Source organism: Rattus norvegicus, chromosome 5 (genome assembly GCF_036323735.1).
Source record: "Rattus norvegicus strain BN/NHsdMcwi chromosome 5, GRCr8, whole genome shotgun sequence".
Taxonomy (NCBI): Eukaryota; Metazoa; Chordata; class Mammalia; order Rodentia; family Muridae; genus Rattus; species Rattus norvegicus.
This window is the reverse complement of record NC_086023.1, coordinates 107,390,990-107,404,389: the sequence shown is the minus strand read 5'-3', so window position 1 is coordinate 107,404,389 and position 13,400 is coordinate 107,390,990. Positions and strand designations below refer to the sequence as shown.

Here is a 13,400-nt window from a genome sequence, read left to right as displayed (position 1 = left end):
ATGATCTGTAATGTTGACAAGCAGTCCACACTGCCTCTGTGAAGATACCCAGAGTAAGAATATGGCCACTGAGAAGAGCTGGCCATCAACTGGGCAAAGGTGGTATACTGAGACAAGAATCCCAGAGGAGCTTATGAAGGTCTTCGTGTAGCATACATATCTACATGGGAAGGTGTTGACATTTTAACCAAGGAATAAAAATGAGTAGACATTTGATTTATATAGATAAATTTGAAGGCTAAATGATGGAAAAATTAAGAAAAAAATACATCATAGGGAGGCCTAGTAGAGGTAGGATTTGTGACACTTTGGACAGTAGTAAGCATGACAACAAGACAGAAGTCTTGATGTTGGGGGCCAGGGGCAAGGTAGAAGGAATATTTTAGGTTTCTACTGGGTAGCCACAGTCATGGCACAGTCCACTTCAGAACCCAAAGGGAAAGTAAGTTTATTCTTTCCAATTTTCTCCTAAGGCGAATGAAAATTCGCCTACTTGTAGATTGTATTATCTTCGTCAGAACTACTTTGACACAATTGTTAAGTGTTATCTAGGTCTTTCCCATTTCTTATGATGATTGAATCTGTATTTAAATTTTCTATTTTTACCTCTTAATTTTCTTAACCTCCAGGAAGAACCTAAGAAAGTCCGCTTTGATTATGACTTATTCCTGCATCTTGAAGGCCACCCACCAGTGAATCACCTCCGCTGTGAGAAGCTAACTTTCAATAACCCCACAGAGGACTTTAGAAGAAAGTTGCTGAAGGCAGGAGGGGTAAGTGACACTCTGTCGCAAAACAGAAAAGCCAGTAAACAGCCTTTGCTATTAAAAAATATTCGTTGCTAGTATGTAAACTGATATATTCTGGAAGAGCCCAAAAGAGTAAAAGTACTTTCATGATTTAACTGTGGGTGTAGAGGAAGGCAAACTCTTAGGTAGGTGCAAACCTGAAATGGTGTATCTGGTTGGAACAGCTTTAATGTCTAAGTGGGTCAAGTTTACTCTGATAAAGCTGCCTGTGCTACTTCTCCTAGGTATAGGTGAACAAACAGCTTCCTCCTCGAGCAGGTGCTGAAAAGAGGCCAAAGAGATCCTCCTGCCCAAGCTTAACTCAGAGAACCAATGAGTTACATGAGTGTAGTTAATTTAAGGGCAACTGCATCATCAAAAATGCCAGCTAAGCATGGATAACAACTCGTGAACTTGGCATCCATGGAGCCTCCTGGTCAACTTGAGAGCCCTCTTCAAGAATTTCCTTCCCCTGAGCAATTGCTTCAGCTGGTGGTAGGACCTTACTGAGGTCCTCATGAATCTTGTTTTATGAATGTCCCGAGTCTCGTGCACCTCCCCCTGAGAGGGCATGTCTCAATTTGGGAGAATTATCCATATAACAAACCTGAAACAACCAACAGACTGCATGTACCAAAGACTGGGATCTGCACCTGCTTAGATTGACTTATAGAAAGTTTTAGGAAAAGTTGAAGGTTAGGTGAAAGTATAATATGGAGTTGCTGTCCAGGTTTTCTTGATCACGACAAGTGGAAATATAATTCACTCATCTAATATGTTTAAGTCATATGAATACTTTTTGTTTTTGAATTGTAAGTATAAGAAATTCTCCTTTTAGTTGAAGGTAATAGGTGGGATATTTTACCCTTAGAGTTACTAAATTGGGAAACAATTTTGTATTTTTTGCTGACACAAGCACATGTTTGTTTCAACTGGTTTAGTGGCACAGATAAAGATTACAAATGGACCAAAATCTCCTTTAAAATCAGTATTATCCAGGCCATCAACCCTTCCTTAGATGAACTACTCAACCCAGACTCACATGAGACCCAATTCAAATGTAGTCTTGAACTTGGCTCTTTATCTCAGATCCTCTACATTGACCTTATCTGGAAGGTTTTTGAGTGTTTTTGTGTCCATGGACTTAACATTTTTTTTTTTATAAAGCGTTTAGAAACTCATTGCTTCTGAATACAGTTCACATCACTGGTAAACTCTGCCACAGGGCCATGTGGGATACGATGGATTATTTTAGTATCATAGTTTTTCCCTTTATAGATCATAGACAGTTACCTTGCTAACTGTAGGAAAGCACGGGCCCTGAAGAGAGGGTGCCCATCTATATAATTTTGTGACCAATTTGGATTATGTGGACTCATTTCCTTTTAAGTCCTGTTTGACCAGGGTTTTTGTCCTTTCCACTGAATGGCTAAACATGTATTTCAAGGTCTGAAATATCTTTTCTTCATGTTTAGTTCTTCCCCGTACTAGTATGTTTGTAGATGGTGGATTAAATAGATATTTGAGAAACAAGGAAATGTATGTTCCTGACAGAACAGGCTTTTTAACATCTTAAAATTTGGAACTTCGCTGCTTCTTGGCATTTTGGTTAAGATCAAATGTAAAAATGGGGAACTGGCCTATATTAATTAAGGAAGTTGCTTTTAAAATAATGCTTTTAACTGTTTTAATAGTTATAAAGGGGGTAGTACAGAAGTTACCTACTTACCTATGGTTATATCCTTGTCAGTAACCTGATCCCAGCACCATCGCTAGTTTTCTTTTTATGAGGGCAGTGCACTAGGCCTCTTGGATATGCTGCCCAATAGTTAACTGAACTTTGTGGATCATGGGACTTGATGTCGGGCTAATGATAAAGGCTATAGGGAAAGGTAAATATTACATAAAGTGTTTTTAAAACAGGTACATAGTCTCAGAGTGTAGAAAGGTTAGAGGTCAGTGAGACAGTGCCACATCCTGGGAAAGTCTCCTGTTGGTTTTGGCAGCTTGTTCTAGTGGTATTTACTTCCCAGTAACCTCCAGTGACCTTTGACTTCTGGCTTCCTTCTTTGTGTTTCTCCAAGTAACCTTTGAAGCCCATGGATACTTTCTTATTAGGCTTCAAATGTGTCTCCACACGTTCAAACTGTGTGCAGTGTGGAGTGTGGTTCCTGCACAGATCATTTGGCACACTTTGTGACTTATTCAAAGAACAGATTCCGGTGAATTTTGTTACAAAGTAAAAACTTAAAAATTCACCTGAGATTATGGTAATCCATAGATTTTATCTTATATGTACAGATTAAATTACCTTCTATGAAAATGTCAAAGCATTTTGTAGACTACTAAACAGTTTTGGCTTGGATTAGTTTTTAATGGGTATCGCAGTATTAACTGTTGTCTTAGTGTTAGTTCAGTCTAAAAGCTACAGACTTGAGCCATTTTGCTTTCATCGAAATCTCTCTTCAGATAAGATTTTTTTTTTAAATGGGTGTATTTTGGCAGATGTGGAGGTGCTGTGTTCTTTATTCCTAAATACCACATTAATATATGTGTGTGGATATTCTACTCTTAAAGGAAGAGAACTGAGACCTCCCTCCTGTGTACTATGTAATCATTATATGGAGCTTGCGGCAGGAATGGCCAGTTGTTCATGGCTTTGTTGAACTTCATCTACTCAGGATCCCTTTTCACCTGAGAGATTTTTATGTGATGCTTGGAATGTAGATGTATAAAATGGATGAACAAGCGAGAAGCTTACTGAAAATGAATTATAAAGAAGCGTACCTTAAGACAGTGATTCAGAATGCATATATGTTTTAACACTTAATGAGGACCAAGGAAACTTTGTATATTGAAACAACATTTTTACATGAAGAATCTTGGCCAAATGGTTTGCACCAAAGGACTTAGAGCATCTTCAAAATTTTTCAGGTTTTTACCAATGTTTTGATTTTATAGTAACGAGTATTGAGGATGCTGCTTTACACAAACATTATAACATTGCAGAGATATGTTGAGGCCACTTCAGAAATTATTTCAATTCTGCCCTAATCTCATACCCAAATCTGTTATATGTTTAAATATGAAAATCAAGTCATTAATTCAACTGGTAACATCTCACTACAGCACAAATATACCAGATATATTAATTTGATATGATCAGAGGACACTGTTTTGTGTTTTATAACTAAACAATTATGTTTCAACATCAAGAGGAAGATGTGTGTGCCCCAGTGAGAGACCATTGCAATTCCTAACCTTTCAGACTGGAGCTAGGTGGTTTTGGGCTTTGATCATCGGCATTGTGTACAGTAATGGTCTATGCAATGCAGAATACACACGTTTGTCTTCGGGACTGCAGGGAAGCTTTGCCACCTTGCACAGGCAGGTGCTGCCAAATCCCCTCAGGCTCACTGTGTATTTGATTTTGCAGTAATTTTTTTGTCCATTGCACATCAGAAACTGCATATGGGTATGTGCCCATGTTTGTGAAGGCTAGAGGTTACTGTCCAGACACCATCTTCAGGTCTCTACCTTGCCTTTTAAAAATCAAGATTACTTATTTTATGTCGTATGAGTACCCACATACAGGTCTTTGTTTCACGTAGGCGCCTGGTATCCCTAGAGGTCAGAGGAGGAAACTGGATCCTAGAATGGGAGTCAGTTGATGGTTGTGAGATGCCATATGGTTGCTAGGAATGGAACCTGGGTCCTCTGTAAGAACAAGTGTCAGCCACTGAACTGTCTCTCCAGCCTCTCTACCTTTCTTTTGAGACAGGCTCCCTGACTTCGTAAGGCTGTCTGGCAGCAAGCGCCAGGGATCCTCCTGCTTTGGTTCCCTAGTACTGGGGTTACTGGCTTGGGTTTTTATATGGTTACTGGGGATGGGAACAGATCTGTGTCCTAACTCAGCAATCTTAACTGTGCTACCTCCCCAGTTCTAGAAACTTTTTCACAGATGCCAAATGTACATGGCCTGGACTTCAGTTGCCTGACCCTGTGTGGCTTGCCACCCGCAGTTTAAGAAGGTGGGAAGCAATCCTTGTTTGGCTGCTTCTCTTTCGCTTTTTTTTTTTTCTTCTTTAATGCCAAAAGTACACGGTGCTCTTAAAAGTTGAACTTGGCTTTTCTGGAGATCAGAGAGGTTGCCGTTAGAGTTGGAAGCCTCTTAGAAAATGCTTTCCATCTCCCAGAAGAAAATTATTCCAAAGAACTTTATGCCAGAAGGATCTTAAAAACTTGCAGATTGTTTTCTAAATAATAATTTTCAGACCTGTAGGTCTGTGTTAAATTTCTGTCTCATAAGTAGATTTATCTTTTTCAATGTCGTAACTACTTTCCAAACTTTCTCAAAGAGATCTTCATGTACATTTCCCTGGAAAGACAGATACCTTGTGGTACTCCTTTGAATTCTAACCCTTATTATTAAAAATATCTGTGCCTTAAAAGTGCATTTGGATTTAGGCATTAGCTTCTGAGACTGTTGAAATACTGATGGTCTTTTAAAACTGGGACCCGGAAAATAATTTCCTCTAAATGAGACACTTAAAGAGCAAATTGAACTTGCCGGGGACAGTGGATTTAGTTTAGACATAGTTCCTGCCAAGCCTTGAGTTACAGTGCATATTTATTATTTTATGTTCATTTATATCTATGAATATGTTAAGGGAGGAAATTCTCATTTTGAGGTCTTTTTGATTGGCAAGGAAGGGAGTGGTGCTCAGTAAATCTTTGAACTTTATACAAAACTACTGGGAGAGCCTCTAACCCACCAGAGAGCAGTACCTCCCTGTCCCAATACAGTATTTCCTGTTCTTCCTGTGAAAAGGGTCTGATGATCACTTCCAAATCAATCCTGGAGTTGTGTTGCTCAGCATGCAGGGATGAAAGGATTTGCGATGGCGAGGGATGACTTTTGATTCACTTTTCTTCTTTCAAATACTGAGAAGTGATGTGTTAAGGTTTGTGGTCTGTCAGTGTCAAACACGGCTGGAAAGCAGGGTAGCTCCTCTCCCGGGTTTCCACAGCACAGGCGTGTGTGTTTCATACAACCGAAGCTGTCCTTTCTGAAAGGTGATGCAGGCTTGTGCTTAGGCAAAATCTGAATTCAGGTGAAAGCCTTATTTCTGTTATCATCGAGCTCACTTGCTTTTCTGTCATGGGGTGGATGTGTTAGGGGATGCAGAACCATGCTGAGCTGCACTGGAGTCCCCCGGGTTGTGGTTCTTTTCCTCTTGAGTATATCCTTGGAGGATAAGCAGCTGCAGATCACTTTAATACTAAACACTTAAGCATTTTTTTGTAGGAAAGGTCTGTTATTTTCGTAAGCTACCCAGTGCTGGCACGAGGGTGTGGTGAGCATTGTCATAGACAGCAATGAACATATGTTGGTTATGTGTAATGGTTGATCTGTGTGCTATTCTTTTCCTTAGGGAATTTGTACTCTGCCTGTTTGTATTTTGTTTGCCTAAAATATAATTTCAGATTTATTTAGAATATCAGTTTAAAAAAATTTGAGTCTTTTTTTTAAAGAAAAATTAGTGACTCTTACCATTGTTCTAAATTCTTAGATTTTCTCAGATTAAAGCCTCCTGAGAGCTGTTTCCACTTAGAGGACATCACACGTATTCTATCCAGCAAGGTGGTTGCATTCTTGTGTTGGCGTGACAAACACCTAAAAGTGGTCAGGCCTCTTAGAATTACATTTATTTCCCAGTTGTCCATTCTTGGGCCTGGAAGGCAAGCATTATGTCATTCTTTGGAGGCCACTGGTAGGGTGCTAGCCTCCTTCCCTCCCACTCTCCTTCCCTCTGTCACCTAAACAGTGCAAACTCTAAACACGTTGTTCAGGCTATTTCTGAATCACTGGCAAGCAGTTAACTTTGAGGGTTGAAGCATTAAAACTAACCACAGCAGTTGTTAAAGCCAGGGTTTCTATAGGCAGAAATCCAATTCTGCTCAGACACCACCTGTTTCAATAGAACATCTCAGACACCCATTTGGCAAGAATTGTTTGAGAAGACATGGGGAGCATGCTTCTAGTCTGTGTTAAGTCTGCAGCATAATGCAGTCCTGGTTCTCAGAGTGACAGTTAAATTTCTGTATGATCTGGGTTTATGAAAAAAAAAATAAGTTAGAACTTCTCTGACATGCTGTTATCGTAAAGTGGACTTCCAACAAAGGGTTTTGCTTGTTAAAGGGCCAGAGGAATCTGTGATACAGAACAATTGTGTGAAACCGTCTGAATATGGTGATGTAATGTCTGGCATTGACCTAGGTAAGGCCATGCCGTATTCTCTTGGTAGGGTGTTAGGAACTCTTGATTTCTCAGCTGTAAAGATTACATCCCTCGTCCCATCCTGCTTATAATTTTTTTGAATAAGTGAACAAATACCTCATATAAAATGATACACAATGAGCCTGCTTGCGGTGACCAATAATACTAAAGCAGGTGCCCCAGTTCTTGCTGACAGAGGAAACTAAATTTCTATGTTAGTAGGATAAATTCCTACAAATACTGTTGTAGATTCAAAGCACAAAGGGGAATTTAAATTTTGATGGACATGTACAGACCTCCTGTGAAAGAGGCTCTGCTTCTCAGAGCTTGCAGCAGCCTGAGTGACTGCTTATTTCTGCATTGTGATTTATTACTGCCTCCTCCCCCCCATGCAGAGTGGGTGGAAATAGTGTTGCATTTTTAACTCACATTGCTCCTATGAGTGACGGTGAACAACTTTTCATAAGCTTAAAAAGCCATTTTCATTTCCGTTCAGAGGCCACATTTTAATGTATTTTAAATTGGAATATTCTAAGTGTTTCGGTTTTGACTTAAATTTATGGGTATTCTTCCCACATACTTAAATTTGGAAAAGCTACAAGAAGATACGGAAGCCTTTTTAACCAAGGTCTGTGTTTTCAGGCTTTCTTCAATTTGTAACAAATTATGTTCTTAGGAATTGATTTGTCAAGACTTTGGCTTCTAAAAATATAAGTGGCTTTTGTGGCAAAGTCATCTCCACCATGCCCAGAGATGAATGGCTGGCTGCTGCGTATGAAAATTATTCAAAGAAAGTAACACAGAGAGGGTTATTTTAGTGGCTGTCGCTGGACAGCCCCATTGGACTTTGGATATTTGTTTTGGAACAAGTATGGCTGTGTTTGTAATTTTCTAATATATAGCATCCTGTAACTGTCTACCTCAAAGGATAACAGAATGTAGCAGTTGTTTGCTGGCACTGATAAAGAGTGATTTATTTCCGTCTATTTAAGATTAAACATGTGACCCCCTTCATTTGGTGGTTTTTGCAAAAGTTAATTTTCTCATATCAGATTCCCCGCCACCCCTATATGTCTGGCTGCCTCTTTCCCAACTCTGAATTAAATTATGGAAGTGGTACCTATATATAAATCACTAGTAGGATGTCAGTGTGTAAGCCACAATTTCTGCTGTAACACAGATCTCCTGAGTTCTTCAAAGCATGGTCATTAAGGGAGAGTTATTTACGTCATTCAGCATACTTCGTCGTTTTATGGCTTAGTGTCTTCTGAATGTCACGCAAATTGATTGAAGGTTAGCGCCAAACTTTTGGAAACAAACACACACACACACACACACACACACACGCACACACATACTAATCAGAGGACAAATGTCCTGGAGGACCATCACCTTGCCCTTGTGCCTTCCTTTTAAACAAGACAAGACTGTCATGAACATCAGAGTTCAGATATTCAACTAAGTACTCAGAAAAGAAATGGAGGCAGGGTGTTCCCACCGTGTGTGATGAGTACCTTCAAAGACACAGTCCATGGTTTTGGATGGTGTTCTTCAGTTCTTTCATCAGACTTCGCAGGAGCGTAAGGTCAGGTGACTGGATACAGGACACTCCTAATGTTGTAGCCTCAATTTGGGCTTGAAAGGTCTGCAAAGGGTTATGACGTATTTGGAGGAACTGGCCACTCATCCCTGCTCTCTTCCTACCCACTAGGATACAAGAAGCTAAAAAAGTAAGAAATGTGCCCAGAAGAGAGAAAAAAAAAAAAACAATTAGCTAATGTGAACTTCAGAGGGTTTTCTTAAAACTAAGAAGCAGGACAAATTTAGAATACAGAAATGCTAAAACCACAATGATTGCCTCAGAGGGATCTCCTTGATCGACTCAGTTTGAACCACCTCAGAGCTTCGTCCAGAGTTTCTCACGTGACTGGGTCTCATCCTCTTGCTCCTGCAGGGATGAGGGAGAACAGCTAAATGCTCAGATTATTCTCAACAGACTTTTCGTTGTTGTTAATACTCTGTAGTATTAGGTGAAAGCAATTTGAGACTCAGGGGTAACATAGGAGAGAGGTCTTGCTTTCTGTTTACACCATCCCAGAGTTACAGAGAAACCCAACAGTGATCAGGATCTGAAGGTCATGGTTTAAATAAGCAAACTTCTGAGATTGTTGAAATAGACATTTCTGGTTTATTTCTGGGGGATGAGGATAGATGATACTACATGTAATACGATGATCTTCATTGCCATGAAGGTCACAGATATGGGGTGATAGAAGGAATGTTTCGATGGATACCTGAAGGCACACATTTAGTTCTTGAGTCCACCGCTGATCGGCCTTGGGCTTTTGGTTGGTATAAATATAAAAATATGCATAATATCCCCTACTTTCCACTCAAGGTTATTAAATACAATGTGTTATATAGTCAAACAGTGAGCAAATAACCTTTTATTTATTGAAATGATCTTCTTCTATGTTTTGGGTTAAGTCATGGTTTTTGTTAGCTGAGAAAGGGGGAAATAAAAAGTTTCTCACTGAAAATATTTAACATCGTGGTGGCGTTCTTACAGGAAAGAATATACTTTAGGAGTATATGAGGGCATATATCTGTCATTCTAGCTCTCAGGAGACTGGAGGTAGGAGAATTTCAAGACTGAGCTAAGACAAAGTACACAGTAAGACCATGCCTTAAGATAATAATAATAACATAAAAATTAGAAAAGAATGAATTTAACTTTCCCTCAATTTTAAAGTAAATATGTACTAATTTTAGAGATTGTGGCTTTTCTGGAGTTGTAAAAGAGAAGAAAATAAACAGTTCTGCTTGCTTATGACTGTAGCCCCTGTCCACATTCTGCACTGTGTGTGTGTGTGTGTGTGTGTGTGTGTGTGTGTGTGTGTGTGTGTGTGAGAGAGAGAGAGGGGGGGGGGAGAGAGAGAGAGAGAGAGAGAGAGAGAGAGAGATCTCACAGGATATTTAGATTATGTGGATCTATGCTTAAAACACATATCTATGTGTGTGTGTATGTGCATGCATACACACACATACATACACACACACACACACACAAACACTTTTTTTTTTTTATTAACTTGAGTATTTCTTATATACATTTCGAGTGTTATTCCCTTTCCCGGTTTCCGGGCAAACATCCCCCTCCCCCCTCCCCTTCCTTATGGGTGTTCCCCTCCCAACCCTCCCCCCATTGCCGCCCTCCCCCCCACAGTCTAGTTCACTGGGGGTTCAGTCTTAGCAGGACCCAGGGCTTCCCCTTCCACTGGTGTTCTTACTAGGATATTCATTGCTACCTATGAGGTCAGAGTCCAGGGTCAGTCCATGTATAGTCTTTAGGTAGTGGCTTAGTCCCTGGAAGCTCTGGTTGCTTGGCATTGTTGTACATATGGGGTCTCGAGCCCCTTCAAGCTCTTCCAGTTCTTTCTCTGATTCCTTCAACGGGGGTCCTATTCTCAGTTCAGTGGTTTGCTGCTGGCATTCGCCTCTGTATTTGCTGTATTCTGGCTGTGTCTCTCAGGAGCGATCTACACCCGGCTCCTGTCGGTCTGCACTTCTTTGCTTCATCCATCTTGTCTAATTGGGTGGCTGTATATGTATGGGCCACATGACACACAAACACTTTTAAAGGTTGGTTTAACCTTGTCTTAGAGCTGATTAGCAATATATCCTGTGCCTGTGTATTTTCTTTCTCCCTTGGTTCTACTTCCTAAAATTAAAATTATTGATTTAAGAGTGTGATGATAGTAATATTAAGAATAAGGGAACTGGTTTTACACAAACTTGCAATTTTATCTTAATGGTTCTGACAATAGGAATCATGATCACTAGTTTTAAATCATAATAAAGTTCTAGTATGTGCCCAGAGTTTGAAATCTCTGGCTTGCAGTAGTCCTCTTATCTAGACTCCTGGCTTCTGCATCTTAAGCCAGTCACAGACATTTTCTGGGTATCTATGGATGTTTGATGATGGATTAATAAGCTAAGACTAGCTGTTTGGAAAGATATATATTTTAATATAGGTTATTGTAGTGTGTATTTTAACAAACAATTTATCTCTGTCAGCGTCATTTCTGCCTTTCCTCTCACTATAGGGTAGTTCAGGGCCTTTGGTACTATAGAATGATGAAGTATCAAATATTGCTTAGTGGAAAGGTTGTATAATGTAAAGAAGTCCAGTCCATAGAACCAACTGGTCTGGTAGAGTGTGAGTTAAATGCACGTCTAGTAAAAATGTAACTGCCCTTAGGAACTTCAGCTCTGGGTAACTCAGGGTAGGGTTGTTAGTAATGAAAACAGAAGAATGTCTGCCTCCTTGTGGTGTCCGTGGTATCTTTGGCAAATGAAACATAGCTATTCCCACTGCCTCAGTTCCACAAACCTGGCCCAAGAGCTGTGGCATGGCTGATGATCACAGTGGAATCTCACGTAGTCCTCGTCCCACCTCCTGCAGACAGTTTGTCAAATGAAAATAGTACGATTAAGATTCTGTGGGAAAAGATGGTTTTTTTGTTAAACAAAATTATTCTGTCTGAGAAAATTCAGATGAAAATCACCTGTAAAAATATTAGGTAAGGTTTTCCTCAGGGCTAGGGAGATGGCAAAGTGCCTGTCATGCACTCACGTGAAGTGCTGGGCACAGAAGCAGCGTGCTTGTGACCCCAGCACTGCGGTGGTAGAAGCAGGAAGATCCTGGAACATTGCTGGCCATCGTCATTCTAGCTCAAGTCATGAGTTCTAGGTTCTGTTAGAGACTCTGTTTCAGAAACTAAAGTGGAGAGCAATTGAGAAAGTCACCGGATACTGACCTCTTATCTATACATCACTGTCATTGCTGCCGCCACCACCACCAGCAGCACCACAACCACCAGCACCGCTGCTGCCACTGCCGCTGCTACTACCACACTGCCACTGCCACCTCTAGTTTTGAATAGTCATGCCATCAGAGTCTCCGTCTGACCTTATTCTACCACTCTGCTTCGTGATGTTTAGTGTAGAGTAACCACTTTCCTACAGTCCTAGGTACTCATAAAGGTTTGGCTTAAGGGCAGGAATCTCAATCTTTTGGTAGGACCACTGTGGCAGCCAGAGGTTTCAAATGGCAGAGGGGGTGAAACTAGACTTACTCTTTGAAATATTATAACTCCAAAACTGGAAGACATTAAGTAAAGCATCATTTTGCTATAGAGGATGTCACACAAAACAAATTGTGATTTCTTATTTTGTTTGTTAGTTGTGACAGGGTCTCTATGTAGCCCTGACTGTTCTGAAACTTGCTATGTGTAGTCCAGGCTGCCCTCAAATTCATAGAGATCTGCTTCCTGATTGTAGAGATTAAAGGCATCTTCCACAGCACCCTGATATATCCAGATCTATATTTATATCTATATATCATCTATATCTATCTACATCATCTCTATTTATCTATCAATCATCTATCTGTCGTCTATCATCTATCATCTACCTATCATCTATCATCTATCTATCCATTATCTACCTATCTATCATCTATCTATATCATCTACCATCTATCTATCATCAATAGATGATAGATAGGTATCATCTATCTATCATCTATCTATCAATCATCTATCTATCTATCAATCATCTATCTATCTATCATCTGTCTATCATCTATCAATCATCTATCTATCTATCAATCATCTATCTATCCATCCATCCATCCATCCATCCATCCATCCATCCATCCATCCATCCATCTATCTAAACTAAGATTAAGCACAGTGGAATTTCCCCTTTTAATATTCTAAACTCTGAATACATAGGCAATGTGAACGTCATTGAACCTTTCAGGTCACTGTTGATGCCTTTCCAGGCTAAGACGCAGCTGCTCAGAGGTTCTGGGGCTGTGGCTGGGAGCTAAGGGCTGGGGGCTGTGGTTGGGCTCATGGCTGGGTACTGTGACCCGGGCCCATTCTTGCTGAATTGTTTTCCTTGTGCTCTCTCTGGCCTTTCTCTTCCCAGATATCCTTCTTCACGCTTGATAAGGAAAGCTTTTGTTCTTTACTCCTCAGCCAGGCCAGGTCTCCTGAGTTCTTATCCCGGTCCACAGGCTTCCCTGGGAACATGGTAGCTGAACTCCTCTGCTGCTTCCTTTTTGTTCCTTTCAGGAGATCCTTGTGATTTATATACGTACTCCGAGTTTACCTTCAGTTCTCTCTTATTTAATTAAAAAGGAGCAATAATTCTATCTTTGTTCTGATTTATGTTTCCTTAAGTGAAAATACATTCAGGTCAAAGGCATATGTGTACCTCTATCCTGAAACCAGGAAGGAAAGTCTCAGACATGCTGGGCGGAG

At 40.2% G+C, this 13,400-nt stretch overlaps 1 protein-coding gene across 2 annotated transcripts in view; it reads left to right on the top strand.

Moving 5' to 3' along the window:
• Mllt3 (MLLT3, super elongation complex subunit) overlaps window positions 1–13,400 on the top strand; it is a 256,345-nt gene that overhangs the window by 156,963 nt on the left and 85,982 nt on the right. For both annotated transcript variants that reach the window (NM_053718.4, XM_039109122.2), the window contains exon 4: window positions 630–773. In NM_053718.4, coding sequence (NP_446170.2) covers window positions 630–773 — 144 coding nt within the window. The remainder of the gene's footprint in view (window positions 1–629; window positions 774–13,400) is intronic.